At 31.2% G+C, this 20,324-nt stretch overlaps 4 protein-coding genes and 1 long non-coding RNA gene across 6 annotated transcripts in view; 3 read left to right on the top strand and 2 right to left on the bottom strand.

Annotated features, from left to right (window-relative positions):
* Window positions 1-119: 119 nt before the first annotated feature.
* On the bottom strand, window positions 120-1,491 carry LOC112905420. Of its 2 annotated transcripts, XR_003231763.1 has the most exons (4): window positions 1,344-1,491; window positions 527-1,115; window positions 313-409; window positions 120-201 (listed from the first exon to the last, which is right to left on the bottom strand). It is a non-coding gene; the product is annotated as an uncharacterized LOC112905420 (long non-coding RNA). The 2 variants fall into 2 exon arrangements; XR_003231762.1 differs by lacking the exon at window positions 120-201 and having other exon boundaries at window positions 284-409.
* A 336-nt stretch (window positions 1,492-1,827) lies between these two features.
* LOC108742865 (leucine-rich repeat-containing protein 47-like) lies at window positions 1,828-4,574 on the top strand. The gene is made up of 4 exons (XM_018478204.2): window positions 1,828-2,542; window positions 2,606-3,048; window positions 3,108-3,377; window positions 4,030-4,574. The coding sequence occupies exons 1-4, from the start codon at window positions 1,927-1,929 to the stop codon at window positions 4,261-4,263; spliced, it is 1,563 nt and encodes a 520-aa protein (XP_018333706.1). The 5' UTR covers window positions 1,828-1,926; the 3' UTR covers window positions 4,264-4,574.
* An 80-nt stretch (window positions 4,575-4,654) lies between these two features.
* Window positions 4,655-9,377, top strand: LOC108742866 (zinc metalloproteinase nas-7-like). The gene is made up of 4 exons (XM_018478206.2): window positions 4,655-6,008; window positions 6,390-6,631; window positions 8,032-8,165; window positions 8,510-9,377. The coding sequence occupies exons 1-4, from the start codon at window positions 5,623-5,625 to the stop codon at window positions 8,741-8,743; spliced, it is 996 nt and encodes a 331-aa protein (XP_018333708.1). The 5' UTR covers window positions 4,655-5,622; the 3' UTR covers window positions 8,744-9,377.
* A 3,658-nt stretch (window positions 9,378-13,035) lies between these two features.
* LOC108742846 (gastrula zinc finger protein XlCGF17.1-like) lies at window positions 13,036-14,197 on the bottom strand. The gene has a single exon (XM_018478183.2). It carries the CDS (start codon window positions 13,995-13,997, stop codon window positions 13,077-13,079), a length of 921 nt encoding a protein of 306 aa, XP_018333685.1. The 5' UTR covers window positions 13,998-14,197; the 3' UTR covers window positions 13,036-13,076.
* Window positions 14,198-15,451: 1,254 nt separating this feature from the next.
* The window catches only part of LOC108742870 (phosphatidylinositol transfer protein alpha isoform), a 17,821-nt gene continuing 12,948 nt past the window's right edge, over window positions 15,452-20,324 (top strand). The window contains exons 1-5 of the mRNA XM_018478210.2: window positions 15,452-15,574; window positions 15,927-15,957; window positions 16,029-16,292; window positions 19,643-19,720; window positions 19,808-20,038. Of these exons, the coding sequence (XP_018333712.1) occupies window positions 15,558-15,574; window positions 15,927-15,957; window positions 16,029-16,292; window positions 19,643-19,720; window positions 19,808-20,038 (621 nt within the window). The 5' untranslated portion in view covers window positions 15,452-15,557. The remainder of the gene's footprint in view (window positions 15,575-15,926; window positions 15,958-16,028; window positions 16,293-19,642; window positions 19,721-19,807; window positions 20,039-20,324) is intronic.

Genomic DNA, 20,324 nt, shown 5'->3' with positions numbered 1-20,324 from the left:
ATGTTTATTATTATTAGTAAATAAATAAATAGAAAAGTACAAAATACTTAAAAATTGCATTAACAATTACTATTTTACAAAAGTAGAACATAATTAGTCTTAATTATTTTTTAAAACCGCTTTCATCGTCATCTTCTGCTAATGTTGCAAGTTTTTTTATCATCGTTTTCGTTTTTTCTGATAGATATGCATCAACTTGCCCTAACAAATTTACTAGGTTTATGATTTTATCGAATCTCTTGTTTGTATTATCAATATCACTATTTTCATTGTCATTTTCATTATATGTCTTAATTATTTTATTTATGGTACCAGTCAAATTTTGGTTATTATTAGCAGATTTTCGAGAATTTTCCATTTCTACAGAAACTTCATATTCACCCATGTTCGTTCTGGCAGCATAGCAAATCTAGATAAAAAGTAAATACGTATCGGCTTATTTATTCTTTTGTTAGTTATAATTTAATTAATTAAAAATTGTTATATAAAATTTTCTAGATAAGTAATAATCCGTCTCTGTACTTACCAATAAGAATAGCGAAAAATATAAAATCACAAAAAATCTTTTCATTTTTAATTCGAACTTTTTTTACTTTATCTGGCACAGCACTAAACCTTAACGGAAATAGAGACCTATATTAATTAATTGCGGACATTACAAACTATTTATTTTGTTTTGATTTGGTTGATGAGTATACAAAAAGCATTTCCCACTAAATAAAAACGTAAGCAAAAACTTTTAATTGGGACATACTTTTAAGCATTTCTTAATTAGTACACGACATACGAGAAGCGTTCAAAAACGATTAAGAACCACTAAAGAAAAACATTAATTAACAGTAAAGTTTTTATTCTACTAATTAGTTAAAATGGTTGTTATTGTTGTTTTTTATTATCATTTGACTGTAAATTCTGAAAAAACTGTCTAACGCCTTGTACCATTGACTGAGCTGCATTAACGCCATTTTGAATACCATTTGCTATATCTTGTCCATTGGGCATGGGCATGACCAAGGCCTGGTAAGTACCCATGACCATGTTAGCTCGCGAAGAAGATTGTGATAGCCACTGCTGAATAGCTGATATTGGACCATTTGGTTCATTTTGTCCTCCAACTTTTTAGAATAAATAAAAAGTAATTTAATGTTAATTGTTCATTATTTTTCAAACGGACTCTGTACAGTAAAGAATGAATGCATGTTACAAATCAATAATAATTATTATTACTGAAAATTACTTCATACATGAAATAAAAAAAAGAATTAAATTTTTTACTTTATAAAAATATCCACCAAATTTTTAAAAAATGAAAATGGTTTATAGTTAAAAAAATAAAAACTAACCTGCCAAGCATAAGCTCAAGACAATCATACAAAGTTTTCCGTACATTTCCTTACATATCAAAGTAACATTCATTTTAATATTATGTGCAGTTTTATATTTTTATACCTATGTACATCACCAGGTATAATCATTACGATTAAAATAATGTTTAATTTACAATACAGAGATACATTAATTTATATTTATTCTGAAAGGCATTTATTATCTGATAAGTTCCAGATATTCAAATTTTTCTTTTTATACCTTAATTTTTTCGGTAAAAATAACTGTACAGAGTAAAAGTGCATCGAACTAATAGTGTATACAGAGTGTTGAAAATATAATGAACAGTAATAAAATATTCTAATAGAAATTTGAATTATAATGCAATTATTTGAAAATGGCGCCCATGCTAAATGACTTTGAATTGAATATGATCATAACTATCTATGATAATAACTGTCTATGATCATAATTGTCTATGATATGTCTTTAATCATTCTATGATCATAACCTCCAAAATATAAAAATATTTGCTGGCGGTTCTTAGGTTAAATTCGTTAAGTTTTTTTAATTGATTGTATACTATTTAATATTTTTAAAATGTCTTGGCCAGAAGTTTCACTTGCTAAAGCGGAAAAAAGACACGAAATTGTGCTGTCAGGTTCAACAATAAGTGCAAGAATTCAAAAGGACGGCGTAGATAACGAATTATTTGCTTTGATCGGCTTAAATTATTTGAGTTTAACGGACACATGCTTGGATAAGGTTTCTAGTAACATTAGTTGTTTGTCAAATTTACAAACCCTCGTTTTACATTCGAATAAATTAACAGAGATCACCTCAGAAATAACAGAACTAAGCAAACTAAAAGTGCTCGATTTGTCTCAAAATCAACTCAAAAGTATTCCAGAAAACTTGTCAGACTTGAAAGAACTGGTTTCTTTGAACGTGTCATTTAACAAATTAGAGAAGTTTCCTAAGTTTTCTAATAATCCCAAACTAAGCACAATAAATGCTGCTAACAACAACCTGATAGATTTTTTGGACGTTTGCTATCCAGAAAATGTGCACCTTTCTGAGATTAATGTTAGTGGTAATGAAATTGAAAGTATTTCATCTAACATTTTTGTTTTGGCTTCACTTAAAGTCCTGAAAATTAATGCAAACAAAGTGAAGATAATACCTGGCGAGCTTGCAGACTGCAGTAAATTGAAAGGTAAAGGTTTAACAAGAATTAATATGAAATGAAGGGATCATTATAAAATTGTTTTTCTTTTAGAACTTGATTTGAAAGATAATCCAATCAGTGACAAACGATTACTAAAGATGGTAAACCAATGCCATTTTAAACAAATTATAGATTATATAAGGCAGCATTGTCCTAGATCTAAAACAGAAATTAGTAATGGTAAAGTTGGCAAGAAGAGTAAAAAAAACACTAAGAACAAAAAGGACAGTGAATCGAGTGATACTAAAGAAGAAATAAGCAAAGAAATCAAATATAAAGTGCATGTAGAGAGATGCACAGATGACTGCCTTAAAATTATAATTGATCCAGAAGTTAAAGAAATTAGAGCACACATAATTGCATGTATTGTACGCAACATTGAATTTACCGAAGATTTATTCAGAAAATTCATCCAGTTACAAACCAAACTGCACGATTCAGTATGTGATAAAAGAAATTCAGCAACCATTGCTACACACGACTTAAAAAAATTGGTATGTTATACTATTTAGATTAGATAATATTTTTTGGAACTAATTTTATTTTTTTTCAGCCCCCTGGCAGTTTAAAATACACCGTAAAAACACCAGAAGAATTACAAATAAAACCCCTAAATAGAACTGTGATAATGACTGGAAAGGAATTGTTTTCAAAGCTACAGGCAGAGGCAGACGCTTTAAGAAAAGAAAAGAAGAGGAATACGTATTCAGGAATTCACAAATTCTTGTACCTTCTCGAGGGGCGCAAAAAATATCCGTGCTTCTTAAATGCGACCGGCGAAGTGATATCTTTTCCACCAATTACAAACAGTGATATATCGAAGGTAATAAAAAAACTCCTTGAATACTATAAATTTTTTCATTGGCATTATTAATTTATTATAATTGTATGTTATGTTCAAAAATGAAGGTCTTGGGTCTGAAGAAGCGACAAAGTGGCGAAAGATTAAATAGAGTAAAAACTTACAGAAGTTTGATTAGTTTTTTAATTTAACTAATAAAACTTCTACATAATCTTTTATTCTCTTGATAATCGTTTGGCTTTTCAGAAGGTACACGAATTGTACACTCAAGAACAAATGTATCTTCTGAAGAAGCGACAATATGGCGAAACGATTGTCAAGAGAATAAAAAAAATTGTGGAAGTTTAATTAATATCCTATTTAACTAATAAAACTTCCACAATCTTTTAATCTTCTCTTAACGATCATTTCATCACTTTGTGGTTTCTTTAGAAGGCACACGAATTTTTCTACAATCACACAACTAATTTATGTTCTGAAGAAACCATAAATTGGCGAAACTAGTTCTTGAGTTGGTGTATCTGTTGAAGAGTTCACAAATTATAGTGTTTTATTTATACATAGTCTTGACATTATTTATGTGTACTTATATTTATTGATAGACGCCGGCCGTGAAAGCCTAAGAACTACAGTATTGTAGTAAATCGTTAATTAAATTGTTTTCGACTTTTAGATGACCCTTGACACAAAGGACTTATTGTTAGAAGTAACGAGCAACGTTTCTCAGCCGATATGTAAGAGAGTAATGGATAATTTAATAAAAGAAATGGTTCTTTTATTCGATCATGATCTAAAAATAGAACAAGTTAAAATAGTAGACGATGAAGGTAATTTAAAAGTAATTTATCCTGCTAAAAATGACTTGGTATTTGATAACAGTATTCCGATAGCTGTAGAATTACAATAACACCTTTTTACTTGTAAGATGTAAGTAATTTATTTTTATTGCGATACATACCTACTTAATTACCTACATTCAATTAGAATTTTTGTTAATTTTCTCTCTTATTATTATCATCATCTAATGATTTCATTAGGATATTAAGTAACCAATAATTAATTATTTCAGCTTCAATTACTATACAAGTAATTATACAAAATAGTCTTGTTGCTTTTGTCATTTTGAGCTAATAAAATAGTTAAATAAATTGTATTATTATTTAACAACTTGCAGCATTGTTACGTTTTTAATGCCTTGAATAAAAAAATATAAACACAGTATTTCGTGTTTTTCTTTTCATTATATCATACTATACAGGGTGTCTATGTCGTGTATTTGATTATTACGGATTTTCTTGTTGAAACGTCTGTTTTGTTTTTAACTAAATATAGACCGAGTTCAGTTCAGGACAGATGTAAAACATCTATTTTAGTTCTCATCTTAAAATTTCCTTTATACATACCAAAAAAAACTCTAAAAAAATCTACACACTGTTGGATTCGAACTCGCGCATCTCGACATGGTAGATCTACGCTCTAGCCAGTGGGCCATTTAGAAAATGACCTTTGTGACAAGATTATCAACTACGCGGGCAAATTAAGTGAAAAGATAGAGAAAACAAATCTTCTTAGAAATTACAGGAAAAGTAGAGCGATATCTCTGATATTTATAGATTTAACAAAAAAAATGTTTTGTCCCTATTGGTCTTAAAACCTTGTATCTTTTTTAGATAACTTTTCTTTATAAGAAAACAAGTCTTTCCCATATAAACAGTAACTAAAGTACTTTTTTAACATCTTTTCAGTAAATGCTACTCTTTTAGGTACGAACAAAAAACCTTTTATGGTGCATAATGAAAAAAATCCGATAAAAATAGACAAACACGTTTAATTACTTGTTCCTCACTTATTATCAAGTAATTTTAATAATAATGCAGTTTAAATGTTTGTATTTCAGGTTGATATAGTTGCCTTATAATTACTTTACTGCAACTGGTTCATCGTCACCGGAAACGGAACATAGAAATGCAAATTTACACATGCAGACAGATAAAGTTACTACCTATCCAAATAAATACATTCAACTAACGTTTAATTTATTGTTTGTTTGTTATTTGTTTATGCGTGAAAATGCGTTAGAGTGTTATTGCGATTATAAGAGACTGTGTGCCCCAATTTATCTCAAGATAAAATTAATTTTTGGGTGCATACTAAACCGAAAATAAGATGATATACTAATTTTAATTAGTGAGCATATAAATAAAAGGGTCTGTCGATACTTTTTTGTTTATTTCGAGTACCTGCCCGGTCACTTAACTTTTCCAGTATGTCACTGCGTTATTTTTTTATTCTAATTGTTGCTCGTTACTCATCAGTTTTTTGTTTTCCGACGAGTGAGACAGAGCCGGACTACAGCAGTGGCAATGATTTGTCTTATTTGGGCTCGTCGGTGTTCGGCAAGCCCAGCGAGAAAACCGGCGAAAAAGTTGAGAATTGGGATGCCAAAACCGGAATCAACCCGGAAGAACTGGGCGAATACGCAGAGGGTGACATTCTATTTCCGGATACAAAAACAAAAAATGGTTTAATGGCAGCGACCTATAGGTGGCCCGATGGTGTCATTCCATTCGAAATAAGGGGATCGTTTACTAAACAAGAGAGGCAATTTATAATTTCTGCCATGAACATGTACCACAAATACACTTGTATACGGTAAGGTATTTATTAATACTTGCAAGCACAAGTCAGAACCAACGAGTGAAAATTTGGGCTCGAGACTGCAAAGTAGAGTTCTGAATTTTCAGGGCCCGTCAATATACCTAAGTCCGGGGGAATACCCCTTTTATACATTACAATATCGCGGTTTTATCCGGCAGCATATTTTGGTATTTGTTAATTCGCAGTTAAACCCTATAGAAAATCAATTTGTATTGGCGAAAATTTTTTTCTTGAAGACCGTGTCTTCTTAAGCCCTAATATTGGTAAAAATGGCACTTAAACCCGGTTTTTCATCCTACAGTTTTTAAATAAAAGTGTAGCAATTATTTTAACTGTGGGGAGACACATTGTACCTATTTACCTGTTTTAATTTAGATTTCGGTATCGAAATTCGTCTGATATCGACTACATTTCGATCGACAACGGAAGATCTGGATGCTGGTCGAGTGTAGGGAGAGTGGGAGGTAGACAGACCGTAAATTTACAGAGTCCAGGGTGTCTGATAAAAATTGGGACTGTAATTCACGAGCTTTTACATGCCGTAGGATTTCAACACGAACAGAACCGATGGGAAAGAGACTCATACGTAGACATAAAATGGAATAATATTGAAGAATGTAAGATTTTTTTATATTAATACATACATATATACATTTAATAATTATCAGACATTAATGTCAAATCAACTTAATTTCTCCCCACTATATTGATTACGTAAAATTAATGATAAAAGAATTGTTGCTGCCGTCACACTCTTACCGGGAATCGAACCCGGGCCACCGGCTTTCATAGCTTAGTGGTAGATTACTGGTGTGTTAATCTAGAGGCCTGGGTTCGATTCCCGGTGAGGGAGTGACAGCAGAAACAAATTTTTTCCTTATTAACTTTAGGTAGTATGTAGTGGGAAGTAATTAAGTTATACTACTAATTGTAAACACTTTCTTAAAAATATTGATATTAAGCGCCGGTGCACACTTGCGGCAATCGCCGCTGCGGCACCGCAATTGCGGCTTAAATTACTAACAGGTAAATGGGTTAATGCACATTCATCTGCGCGCCGCCGCGGGGCCGCGCGTCCAAATGGCGACCGTTTTGAACCGCAGGTCCCTACGGAACCGTGGCGGCACCGCTGCCGCTATTGCGGTTTTGTAGTACTCGTTTGTATATCGGCTGGTACACACTTGCGGCAAATTGACGCAAAAAAGGATGGCTGCTACTAGAACTTCTGAAGATTTGGATATAGAATTATTCATTGATGCAGTAAAGGGGTTGGTTCCCAGAGATATGGGATATTTCCTCAGAAATATACCTATACCATGAAAGAGTCAAAAACAGGTCTGCATGGATTATAATCTGTGAAATGTTTTCCGATGGATTTTTGGAGCTGGATGACAAGGAGAAAACATTTCTAGTGGGATTATGGAGACTCTTAATCTGGTATCTTTTGCGATCTTATCCTATCAGAAACTTTTGCTGTTAATTCATCAGATGAAGCAACACTCCTTCGAAAGTAGTTGAAAAATTAGTCAGGATTCTCCCTTAAATACGAAAACGACGTTACAAATGTGCCCCTCGTAAGCCGTAAATCGGTATATGGGTCTACCCAAAATCGTCTCGTTTTTTTTTTTCGATCAATAACGCATTTGTACACCAAATACGTAAAAACTGCACGCCTTTCATTAATAAAAACTTCCATTTTGCACTATTCAACTTGTCGCACTGACTGATTTTCTTTAAAAACGAATGACACTGTATTAGATATATATTTTTATTACTTTTGCGGCGCCGCAACAAAACCGCAAAAATACCAACAAGTGTGCAACAAACTTTGTAGTGCCGCTGCGGACCCGCGGCGGCAAACTGTCGCAAGTGTGCACCGGCACTAACATACGTATATACCGGGTGCCCCACCGAACGTACGAGTGAGATGTGGTGTTACAGACGGATGATAAAACTAAAACCAAGTGTTTTATTTATTTATCTATTCAACTATATACATATTTAATTTTTGTTTTAGCAAGATGGAATAATTTCGTGAAAATGGATAAGCAATTGGCATTCGGGTATGGAATTCCTTACGATTATAATTCGGTCATGCATTATTCTCGAAAAGCGTTTTCGAAAAATGGCCTGGATACAATAATACCGTTGGTTTGTATCATTTATAAAATATTTTTAACTTAATTATGGTTATTCATTAGAAATAATAATTTTGCTCATTATAAAATACATGTACAGTGTGTCACACATTCTAGTCATGAAATACGCCGTTTTATTCAGACTGCAATTCCAACCATTAATCAGAAATATTAATTTGATTCATTATAAAATAGATATACAATGTGTCACAAATTCTAGCCAGTGAAATACGTCGTTTTTTTCATTATTTATACACATATTTATTATTTGCCATAAACGTCGGTGTGACTCGTTCATAGATTTTCTTTTCGAATTATAATTTGAAATGTCTTTTCTAAAATTTAACAAATAATTAGGTCAAAGGTTCAAATATTGGTCAACGCGAAGGCTTCAGCAAAAGTGACATAGAAAAGGTTAAAACAATGTACACGTGCAAAAAGATTGATAGAACTGACGGTGGAGAACTGCTAATTGACGAAACCAATGAGGTCGACAACAGTGGCGGTCCTTTAGGCGCTTTGAGTTCCATAGTGTCTTGGTTTCTACCCCAAGACAGAACAACTACGGAAACAACGACAAAAAACGCCTGAATCAAGCATTATTTTACAAACAAATATTACATATTTCTGTAAAATTAACTGTTAATTAACTAATTTATGCGTTATAATAAATCGTAAGTTCTTTAAAAATTAATTTTGTTTTAATTTCATCACGTTTTCTAGAGTTAATGCATCGTAACAATATTAAGGCCAATTTTTGGGGCACAAATTTAATCAAATCATCAAAGGTGTCATTTTATTTTCATTTGGGAGGAGACCAATGATTTTACTCAATACATCATCGATGTTTTTAATTTTTCATTTATGAGAAAATTCGTTTTCTCCGTGTTTTCAAGTATAAAGCAATAAACTTAAATTGTCTGCGTAATGTGATATCACTAGAATCCTCTTTTCAAAATGGTCTAATGGCTAGCGTGCAAGTTTACCACGTCAGGTTGCCCGAGTTCTAATCCTGCAACGTGCACAGTCCTTTTTTAGTTTTTTCTTGTTGTATGGTTTGTATAGTGGAACTCGGTCGCTCATATAAAATAAATCAGGCAAATCGTATAATTTATTGTACCTACTTATACTGTAAGCAATATCATTCAACCCGGTATCCTGTAAGTACTTAAAATACAAAAAAAGAGTTTATTAACAGAAGAAAGTTATTTTGAAATCACATAAAGAAAATGATCATTTTTATTGAATTTACAAAAGAAAGAATTTTAGCATTATAATTTAATGTTTTCGACATAATTATAAGTGTAATATTATTACAAAAGTACGTCAGACCTTCTTCTATATAAAGTTCTTTTAAATTTAATGATATCTTTTATCGAATCAGGCAATTTTAATCCATTCAGAAGTGTATTATAATAACATGGTTTCTTTAAGAACGCGTTCTCATAAATAAAATATCGGACCCGATTCCTACACAATTCTAACAACGATGGCACTTCATCCATGTTATTAAAACAGTCAATAATTTCGTTATGTAATGCAACTAATTCGTCAGTACGATCAGAATTATCATTACAATAATTTGTCACCACGTTTCTGATAAAATATTCGTCTCTTAAGGTTTTCCTTATTGTACAAAAATTGACGATTTTTAAAATACCCTTAAGATAAACCCGAATTTCGAAAAAATTACCGAAGCAATCCCGTGTTATTAAACATTTCAAGTGTTCGTCAACGTCTGCTCCAAAATATAAGGCAAACAACCCCGGAAGGCTCGAATAGCCCCACAATGGTACCGAAGAAGGTTGCACGTCCATGTACACGAAAGCTTCAAACTCTTCGTCATGCCCAAACTCATTATAAAATTTTAATACGTCTTCCAGCTGCACTGGCAACCCGAGCGATAAGAATAAACAAATAATTTCTACTCGTACACTCCTTTCGATAGTTCTTAGATCGAAAGCTTGTAACAATGAGAAAACGTTATTATGAAAATTGTCGACCACAAGTTCGCTGGCAACTTCGCATTCAAGTATGTCATATAAANGTGCAAAACAGAAATTAATTATTCTAAATACTAATCGAATTGGAAGTCTTCATTTGTAAAATTAAAAAAAAAGGCAGAATGTAATTCTGTTATTAAACATACCCCACACATTGACTAATAATTAGACTTGAATAGAATAGAATGTGAAATTGTGTTAAAGTGGAAAACAAATTTATTATTTTATAAATCTAAAATGAAATTAGATTGTCAGTTTTTTTCTATCTACTTTTACTATTGTAAATATATACAGGGTGGATTAACATAGATATTCTCTTGTATGGCAAGTACTGCACATAGATTTAATTAAATTGAATTAGGTACTCGGGCAAAATACATTGAACTTTTTTTGTTTTTCGGTTAGAGATAAATGTCAAAGTTCAATTTCTATTGTTACGGGTATTGACATCAAAATCTGTCCTGATCAGTCTTTCTACAATTTCTACGTCTGCGACGCGATCAAGTGCCATGAACAAACATGTTTCATTGTCGTTGTTGACCTTGCAAGGATTAATATCAGGCAACTGAAGAAGGATTTCTAGAAGCTCGAAACTTTAGAGAAGAAATATCAACACTATCTTATTTTTATAGTTAAAAAAAAATCTTAATGATTAAAATTAATTATAAATCGATATCTCCCTGAATACGATCCTGTTGTGCTGTATATATACATAGAATTTTATTTGTTTTTTATTATTGTTTTGTCAACTACTTAGTACATTTTTTTACCATAAATCCGGATTGATTTGTGACAAAATAATGAGTCAAACAAAATATTTTAAAAAAAAATCTGTTTTTCTTACCTATTCATTTTTACAGCGGCATGCAAGGGTGTAAAACCATTTCGATCGCGATGATTTACTACAGATAATTGTTTTTTCAAGTATTTTTTAAATTTCTTAGTATCACCCTTGTATATTGCATCTGTTAATCGACATACGTTAAACAACCGTTCCTGGTTTTTGTGATTTTTAGGCATATTTTTTTAATAATTTCTATTAGATAATTAACACAAACAGATAATACTTCTTGCTCTTATTCTATAGAAACCTCGACTGGAGATAATCTTTGTGAATCGTATCATTTCCTTTTTTTTTTATTAATATGACCTTTGTTATAGATAAACAATAAGTGTTTTTTTATTATACATGTTTGTCTGTTCGTAAAAAAAATTATATTCATAAATCATAAAAGGTCTACATTATAAAATGATTATAACAATAATCATTATTAGTAGTAAACATATATCTAAGTTTAAATAGTTTTGTGCACGTTATTTTTTGAAAATATTTTCAGTTTTTGAATAAAATATGATTATGTACCTATCGGATAAATTTGAAACTAAAAAATACGTATTTTGAAAATGAATTAATAATGACGTCACACAATTTAATGTATTGTAACATGTAGATAACCCGCCATACCCAAAGAAACGTCAGGTGGCCTATTATACTTACTGGGTTTCCGTGATTGCGTCATAGATATAATATCTAAGGATTGCGCTGATTCTGGAAAGAGATTACTAGCGCAACCTAGGTAACCAAGTATAGGCCACTTAACGCTTCTTTTGGGTATAGTGGGTTGCCTACACGTGACAAGGGGGTTGACTAAATAAAAGCAATTCACCATATTGGGGAATCCGCCATATTGTATCTATAACATCGTCGTCACATCAGATCCGTCAGATATCTCACACCTAGCCCACTAGGAAGTAGCCAAAATGATTAAAACTTTGAAAACAATTTTTAAATTATGTTTTGACTAGAGTAAGAGCAAGCACCTGAAAGATAATTATTTAGACATGTTTTGAACATATTTTAAAATACTAATTTGTAGTAGTAGTACTTATAAATCATAGATTCGGTAATAGAAACACTTTAAAATGTTGAAGTATTCTAAATCGGGTAAAAGTCTATTGGGATGCGATTTACTGTTGTTTTAATGTTTTAATTTGCTGTTAATAAGAAACAGTTGAAGGAGTTCACATATTTTTTAATGAAAGCATCAAAAGACAATAATTTTTTATAAACATAAGCACTGTCACTATATGCATCTACGATTTATGTATATATACAAAAAGAAAAAAGTGTTTATATTGACAAATATTATGGGGTAATACAAAGTTAATAATAATACTGAGTAAATCAATTCAAATAAAACAAGTACGTAATAAAATAAAAAGAGTAATTAATTGCACTCATATTTTTTTGTATGGCTTCATATGTTCGTGTTTTAGGTGGATATAAGAAAAGTGTCCATTAATAATCACTAAGCGATAATCTCATAGTAAACTAAAAGACAGTGGTGTTACAAAAACGTAAATACCTGTCAGTTTAAAGCAATCATTATTATTTGTAACAACAATAACTCGACATTTTCGTTCCTTCAGGGGTGTGTTAAAAAAGAACTTTTTTCCCTATTTCATTTTGATTAATAATAATTGAATTATCTCACAAACAGTCCCCAAAAATGAGTTCTTAATTTAATGACTATGTTAGATATCTAATCGAATTTTACAGTTCTATTTCTACATAAGAATATTTTGAGATAACTCAGCTATTAACTTGAAATAAGAGAAAAGGTTTTTTTGGTACACTCAACTGCATTCGTGTGTATCATTTGAACGTTTAAATATGCGCTTTATTTCTAACATTAGAAATTCACAAAAATCTTAAAAATACTTCGTAATTTTAAAACATTTTCTTCATTACTATGTACTATTGTTCCAGTCACATTGGTATAATGTAATATACTGTTATGCTGCTTGTGCTATAGCTTCGATAATGATAATTATTACAAACAAATAATTAAGCATCGTAAAACCATTGTTCCTCATTTGTTTTTTTTTTTCTTTGTAAACCAGGATATTGTTGGACAAATCTAGGCTCCTAGTTTCTTGCAGAACGTTTCTGCCAACCTAACACTGAAATAGTTTTCGTCTGCATTAGCATAAGCAAACGTTTTCTCACAAATGGTATTTTTTGAGGTCTTTTCACCAGTGTGAGTCTTGATGTGTTTCTTCAGACTGCAATTTCTCGTGAATCGTTTAAAGCACATTCGACACTGGAACGGTTTCTCATCTGTGTGTGTTAGAAAGTGTATCTTTAAACTACCACTGCGGGTAAAACATTTTTCACAGATGCTGCATTTGTAGGGTTTTTCACCTGAATGGACTGATGTGTGCTTTTTGAGACTGTCATTTCTTGTGAAGCGCCTGAAGCAGAGCTTACACTGGAAAGGCTTTACACCAGTGTGAGTAAGGATGTGCATGTTGAGATCACCTCTACGGGCAAAGCATCTTTCGCAGATATCACATTTGTAAGGCTTTTCGCCCGTATGAACCAGTGTGTGCTTTTTGAGACTGCAATTCCTCGTGAAACGCTTAAAGCAAAGTTTACACTGGAATGGCTTTACGCCGGTGTGTGTGAGGAAGTGCATGTTGAGATCTCCTCTTCGTGTGAAACATTTCTCACAAATGATACATTTATATGGCTTTTCACCCGAATGTATTAGTGAGTGTTTTTTAAGGCTGCAATTTCTAGTAAATCGTTTCAGGCACAGTTTACACTGAAATGGTTTTTCACCGCTGTGAGTCAGAAAATGCATTTTCAAACTTCCGCTCCGAGTAAACGATTTTTCGCAAATTGTGCACTTGTGAAGTTTTTTACCATTGTGAGCCACTGGGTGCTTTGCGTTCTTTTTAAAGTGTTTTATACATAAGTTGCACTCAAACGGATTTACACCAACGTGAGTCAGAAAATGCATCTTCAGGCTTCCACTTTGAGGTAAAATCTTTCCCATAAACGAACCATTATCCTTTGTTGTTATTTACACACGAATTGAGGTTACAATTTTAAATCGATGATACAATTGTGAAGATTACTAAATTATCTTTACTTAAACCGCACATTTCAATCACACAATATAACAACAATAATTGTTAAATACAATTACCAACACACGGACGCGTATACGTATGACAACGCATACATTCAATGCTGGTTTTCCCGAAGACATAGGCGTATTAATTTGGTTTTTCAATTTGTATTTGAATTTACACAATACTATCGTCAAGAGTAAGTAATACCATTACATAAAAACAATTTATAAGATTGAACGATTAGTTTTTACGAAAATTAGTTACTTTTATGGTTAAATTTGGAACATTTGCATTAAAAAATTAATAATTAATACCTCTGAATAACGTTAAGTAGACGCCACTGTCTTCTGTCATTTTTTAATGTTCCCAAATGATACCCAATATACAAATCATAAAATAACCAGATTGTTAATATTCTTTTTAATAAATCACATTAATAAAAAGTCATTGTTCCGTATTAGTAGGTAAATTTTGTTTTTTAATAGTAATTTTAACTTTTTTGTTCTTCATGAGTTCAAGATCAATCTTAAGCATTTTAAACCATGTACATCAAAAACTTTAAATATAATGCATTACCATCATATTATGGAAAATTCGGTAACAAATTTGCAATTAAGCAGATAACCCCCAAATGTTCCTTGTATTGAAGGTTGCATAACACAATATGCATAATTTTCATTGTAATCGCCTGATAATTAGAAATGTTCATTATGTTATTAATGAAAATTGCATACTGCATTTTTATATATTTAGGGAGAATCTTATTTTTAAAAGAACCGAAGTTTTTGTAGTTAATCATGTATAGGTACCTAGAATTGTATAAGAAACCATTATGTCAATCTCGTTTGTTTAAGTATTTACTTTTATAACAATAGTTTTATTAGAAATAAATAAAGTTTAAATTAAATATTCTTTTTAATTATAAAAAATTTACCTAAAATCGGTTATAAATTCCTATTAAAAATGTGAAACGAGAAATACATACACACATTTATACATTGGGTTGCATATTAGATAGTATTGATTAGAAAAACGTTTATAAACAAAAACATATTTGTATTATATGTGCTGAATCTGTTACATTGAAGAAATTAATTAATAAATATTTAATGGTTTTATTTATTAGGTAATTTGATAATCTCTTAAAAACTTATACAGTTAAATTGCTATTTTTTTTATCGTTTTGCAGTTTGAAAACAAATACTAAAAATAAAGGTAATACTGTACTTAATAGTTTAATTTTATATTGTGATTGCCGATTAATAACAAATAAATATTATTATTAGAATTATAGAGCTTCGAGGAATTTAAAAAAAAAACTGGAGCGCTGTTGTTAACTGTCAAAACTTCAACATTGACGTAATGACTGCGTCATCAGACATGCGCTCTTAGGCAACCCACTTTGCAGTGAGTGAATCAGTCAATTGTGAGGCTGTCGGAGGTATTTGCATGTGTAAAATAATTAATTTTAAAAGAAAAACATGTTGATTAAGGAATAGTAAGTACCCCTAGACTTATTTTTCCTGAAAATAATCGTTCAATCTATAATTCATGTGTGGGTTATTAAACGATTGATTGGCATCTGAGGGCTGCATAGAAAACAGTTTCATTTCGTGTTTATTCAAAATAAAAAATGAACCAACAACCCTGATAACAGTTTAATGAACCCGAATCGTGTTTTAATTCGAAATAACCGGTTTTACTAAACGTCAGACAAAATTTTTACTTATATTACAATTAATAACCCAACCTTGAAATATGTGTTCCACTGTCATTGGAACTGCATATGTCAGTTTTAAATAAAAATTAATGCATTTATCGCGCACCTAATTATTATTTCTCTTTTCTAGTCGAGTTACTTTACCCCTTACAGTAGAAGAGGTGAGTTTTTGTACTGTACAGTACTACGTTAATCAGCAGCTGACTAATCATTTTTGTTCCTTTTGTTTTAGTATCAAGTGGCACAACTTTTCAGTGTCGCTGAAGCTTCAAAGAATAATACAGGAGGTGGTGAAGGGATAGAAGTGCTTAAAAATGAACCCTTCACGAACGTTCCTCTTTTGGGGGGCAAATACAATTCTGGTCAGTATACTTACAAGATTTATCATCTTGCAAGCAAGGTACCTACGTTTATTAGGTATTTAGCCCCTAAAGGTAGCTTAGAAATCCACGAAGAAGCATGGAATGCTTATCCGTATTGTAAAACTGTTATTACGGTAAGTTCCTTCTGATTGTATATTATATACCTATTTAGTACGATTTTTTAAAATGAATAGGATAACTGTTATGAGTCAACAATACATATTTTCTGTAATGATCACGAAATGTTTTAAAATTATTTTTAACTATTAACCTATACGGTACGCATATAATATTAGGTCATTAATTAATAATGACTGTATTTATTATTATTGTATTTTATGTTTTTTGCAAACGATAAATTAAAAAATACAATACAAAGGCCTAAGTAATTATAATTGTACTTTGATCAAGGAAAATGAACAGGAATTACTACTTATTCACCCAATAGAAACCTGAATCACAAGTAACTTTTATCTAAACTAAATGCATTTGTTTATCTTGTAATAAACCATTTTTTGTGTTGCTCATTCAAACTAATTTAAAATTTAGATTGATGTATTACCGCGGCCTACTATTAACGGAAAAGTCATAAAGCGTTTAAAAACTCAATTAAAAACTAATCTCACATAAAAAATGAAAGGGACGAATGATATTACTGGAATAAAAATATAATTGTGAGCTTTGCAATAAAATGTGGACCAATGCTTTACAATGAATGTATAGGGAGAATGCTGTTATATTAGCTAGAAAGTTATAATGATTTCAAAAAAACTTAAAAGCTAGTCTTGTATGGAAAATTGAAAGAGGAGAGGTGTTAGGGCTACAATCAGATATAATAAAAGGAAATCAAAACAAAAGCAGATATTTGTATTAAGCCGTTAAAAGTGGACGGTGTATTACCACATTTAGATCTGTTGTCTAGTATCAATAATTCAATGGAGGGGTGAGGTATTACCCGTATTACCGATAGGAAATTGAAACAAAAGCCAAAATTGTTGTAGTAAAAAGTTGTAAGGCGATATCAAAAGGGGGGAGGGGTGGCGGCGTCAAAATTTAAAAATAATTGTGTTTATTTTTTCCTATCTAATTATTTGCTTCATTTAAACCGGTAACAACGTTATTTTTATCGTCGAATATTACATAGGTGTTCATTTATTGTTTTAATGTACGTTGTACACACTTCTATTTTTAAACCGTCGAACAATTTAAATTATTTCTAACAACAATTTCGAAGAGAAAAGCGTTAAAATAAGATCGTAAATTCCAAGCAACGTGGTCATTACGATTTTTCGTTTACACACGTTGGGTGTAGTAGCGTGCGTGAAAAAAAGCAACACAAACGAAAAAAAAAAAACAGTAATGAATTACATAAGTAGATGGCAAAGGTACAGCGTCATCCCGCAATTAAATTTAAATTTTGTAATCATGCATAATCAATAGGTCGATTCAAAGCACGCAAATTAAGTAACAACTGAAACGGCAAATTTTAATTAAGGTGTTTACATATGTTACCAAGTTCACCGCTTTAATAAATAATTAAGGTCAAGTAGGAAATCGTGTTAAAAAAAAAAGAAAAATAAATAAATAAAAATCAGTCAATTATAGGTATGACTCCGTTGTCGAAGGTTGGGCACATTACAATGGAATATTATGAAAATAAAAAAAAAAAATTCAGAAATAGTTTGTGAGGTGGCCGAGAGGGTAGTAAATTATTGCAAAATTTTAATTATGAAATTAACAAGTGCAAAACAGAAATTAATTATTCTAAATACTAATCGAATTGGAAGTCTTCATTTGTAAAATTAAAAAAAAAGGCAGAATGTAATTCTGTTATTAAACATACCCCACACATTGACTAATAATTAGACTTGAATAGAATAGAATGTGAAATTGTGTTAAAGTGGAAAACAAATTTATTATTTTATAAATCTAAAATGAAATTAGATTGTCAGTTTTTTTCTATCTACTTTTACTATTGTAAATATATACAGGGTGGATTAACATAGATATTCTCTTGTATGGCAAGTACTGCACATAGATTTAATTAAATTGAATTAGGTACTCGGGCAAAATACATTGAACTTTTTTTGTTTTTCGGTTAGAGATAAATGTCAAAGTTCAATTTTTTGCAGTTTTGATAAGTTTTAAATTTCAACGCCATAGCATGATACTAAACATGTGAAGCACTTTTTTGAAACTCGAAAAACAAAAATCTAAGTTGTTTTTTAAGTCCATAAGACATATTTTCGATTAGAATACAGTGGAGTAGTCAACTTTTTGATGAAGTTTAATTAGAATTTACAACATAACGTTGATTTTTTTTGCGGTAAGAATCGTTGTGTGCTTGGTATGATTTTAAAAAAGACAAGTTTATTTTGTATTATTAAAATTTGTAAGTTATTGGTCCTATTTTTAACATTTTTTTTACGTAAAAAAGGTTTTTTAATGGTGTAGAAATAGTGTATAATGGTTAATACTAAATGATAGTGTCAAATAAAAATATTACTACAATTTGTATTAAAAAATTTTTTGGAAGCTAAATTTTTAGATACTTTTGAATCGTGACAATGTTATCTAAAGTTCTAATCGATAATTGATATTATAAATACATTTGTATAGATATAAATAATATTCATATCGAGAATTCATAGCAATAAGTATTAGTAAAAATGCTAGTTTTTATTATTATGGCCTAGATGCGATTGGCAAATAGAAGACGAGTTAACATTGTATTTTTTTTGAATGATTATCTAATCTGTTTTAAAGTATCTTACGATTAGTTGGTTTATGGTTGGGTAGAACGATAATATGTAAAATATTTTTCAATGACATTTTCTTAATAACGAACAATTGGGTAAACTGTGGGGACTTAATAAACATTTTGTCACCTGCAGAAATACCAACAAANGTTTTTATTTGTATTCTGCTTGATTATTTGTTTACCTGATGCGCAAAGATAAAAACAGTCCATAATTAACAATTACCTAGGTTGTGTTCCGAAATATAACCCAGCATAGTGGCCAGTGCTGATGACGTCATGAACTGACGCCATACTGTTAATTCGTTCCGAAATATACTGGCCAGTGCTGTGACGTCAAATTGACGCCATATTGAGAATAGAGCTTGTGCTCATTTATAAAACTTTTGCTCCAAAAGTTATTAAAGTTTCTTACAACAAAAAATTCCTCAAAGTCAGATACACACACATCCGTTTGATATACTACTACATCACACTTGTCTCACCAGTACAATATGGCGCCGATTCATAACATTATCAGCACTGGCCAGTATGCTGGGTTATATTTCGGAACACACCCCTAATATACATCAAGTTGAAAAGTTCTAAATACACTGGGCGTCTAAAAAAGATCTTGGATAACCTTTTAATTATTGCTAACACAATTTCAACACTGTGTATTTATTAATGATAAATTATTTCTATTAAACGTGTCTTTTTACTAGTTATTTTTCTTTGTATTTACAGAATCCAGGGTACATGAAAGAAAATTTTGTGATCTGTATAGAAAGTCTACATCTGCCAGACAAAGGAGATAAAGAAAACGTAAGTAGAGGAGGGAACTTGATATGGTAACACTGTTTTTTGCTTGCACTTTATCCGTGAATTTTTTATTATTATTTTTTGTATTAGGTGCACGAACTGCCGCCAGAAAAATTAAAACAGCGAGATGTGGTGCCCATTGACATTGCAAACGACCCTGTACATTCTCATGATTACAAAGAGGACGAGGATCCCACAAAGTTCAAGTCAAAAAAGACAGGAAGGGGGCCTCTTGTAGGACCGAACTGGAAAAATTCAGTGCAACCAGTTATGACATGTTACAAATTAGTATATGCCGAATTTAAATGGTTCGGTCTTCAGGTATGTTTCGTATAAGTAGGGTGTATTGTCATCTTGTGGTTGGTTCCAAAAATCGAGAAACTGAAATTAATGTACGATGCTACATTTTAGGATTACGTATGCTCCAACAAGGTCCACTAGTGTGGATATCTACTTGCTGAAACGAAACATTTCATTTTAGCAAGTAGATATCCATATATTTAAATGGACCTTGTTGGAGCATACGTAATCCTAAAATGTAGCATCGTACTACAGATGGCGTTTACCGCGCCATTTGTGGTATTTTCTAAAACGCGCTGTTAAGACA

The sequence above is a fragment of the Agrilus planipennis genome, unplaced genomic scaffold (assembly GCF_000699045.2).
Source record: "Agrilus planipennis isolate EAB-ADULT unplaced genomic scaffold, Apla_2.0 scaffold371, whole genome shotgun sequence".
NCBI lineage: Eukaryota > Metazoa > Arthropoda > Insecta > Coleoptera > Buprestidae > Agrilus > Agrilus planipennis.
The sequence above is the reverse complement of the archived record's forward strand: the minus strand, read 5'-3'. Positions and strand labels throughout refer to the sequence as shown.

Coding starts and splice junctions, on each gene's coding strand:
- LOC108742865 (XM_018478204.2), top strand. CDS start 1,927: ATGTCTTGGCCAGAAGTTTCACTTGCTAAAGCGGAAAAAAGACACGAA. Junction 2,543..2,605: donor AGACTGCAGTAAATTGAAAG/GTAAAGGTTTAA, acceptor TTTTTCTTTTAG/AACTTGATTTGAAAGATAAT. Junction 3,049..3,107: donor CACACGACTTAAAAAAATTG/GTATGTTATACT, acceptor ATTTTTTTTCAG/CCCCCTGGCAGTTTAAAATA.
- LOC108742866 (XM_018478206.2), top strand. CDS start 5,623: ATGTCACTGCGTTATTTTTTTATTCTAATTGTTGCTCGTTACTCATCA. Junction 6,009..6,389: donor CACAAATACACTTGTATACG/GTAAGGTATTTA, acceptor GTTTTAATTTAG/ATTTCGGTATCGAAATTCGT. Junction 8,166..8,509: donor TGGATACAATAATACCGTTG/GTTTGTATCATT, acceptor ACAAATAATTAG/GTCAAAGGTTCAAATATTGG.
- LOC108742846 (XM_018478183.2), bottom strand. CDS start 13,997: ATGGGAAAGATTTTACCTCAAAGTGGAAGCCTGAAGATGCATTTTCTG.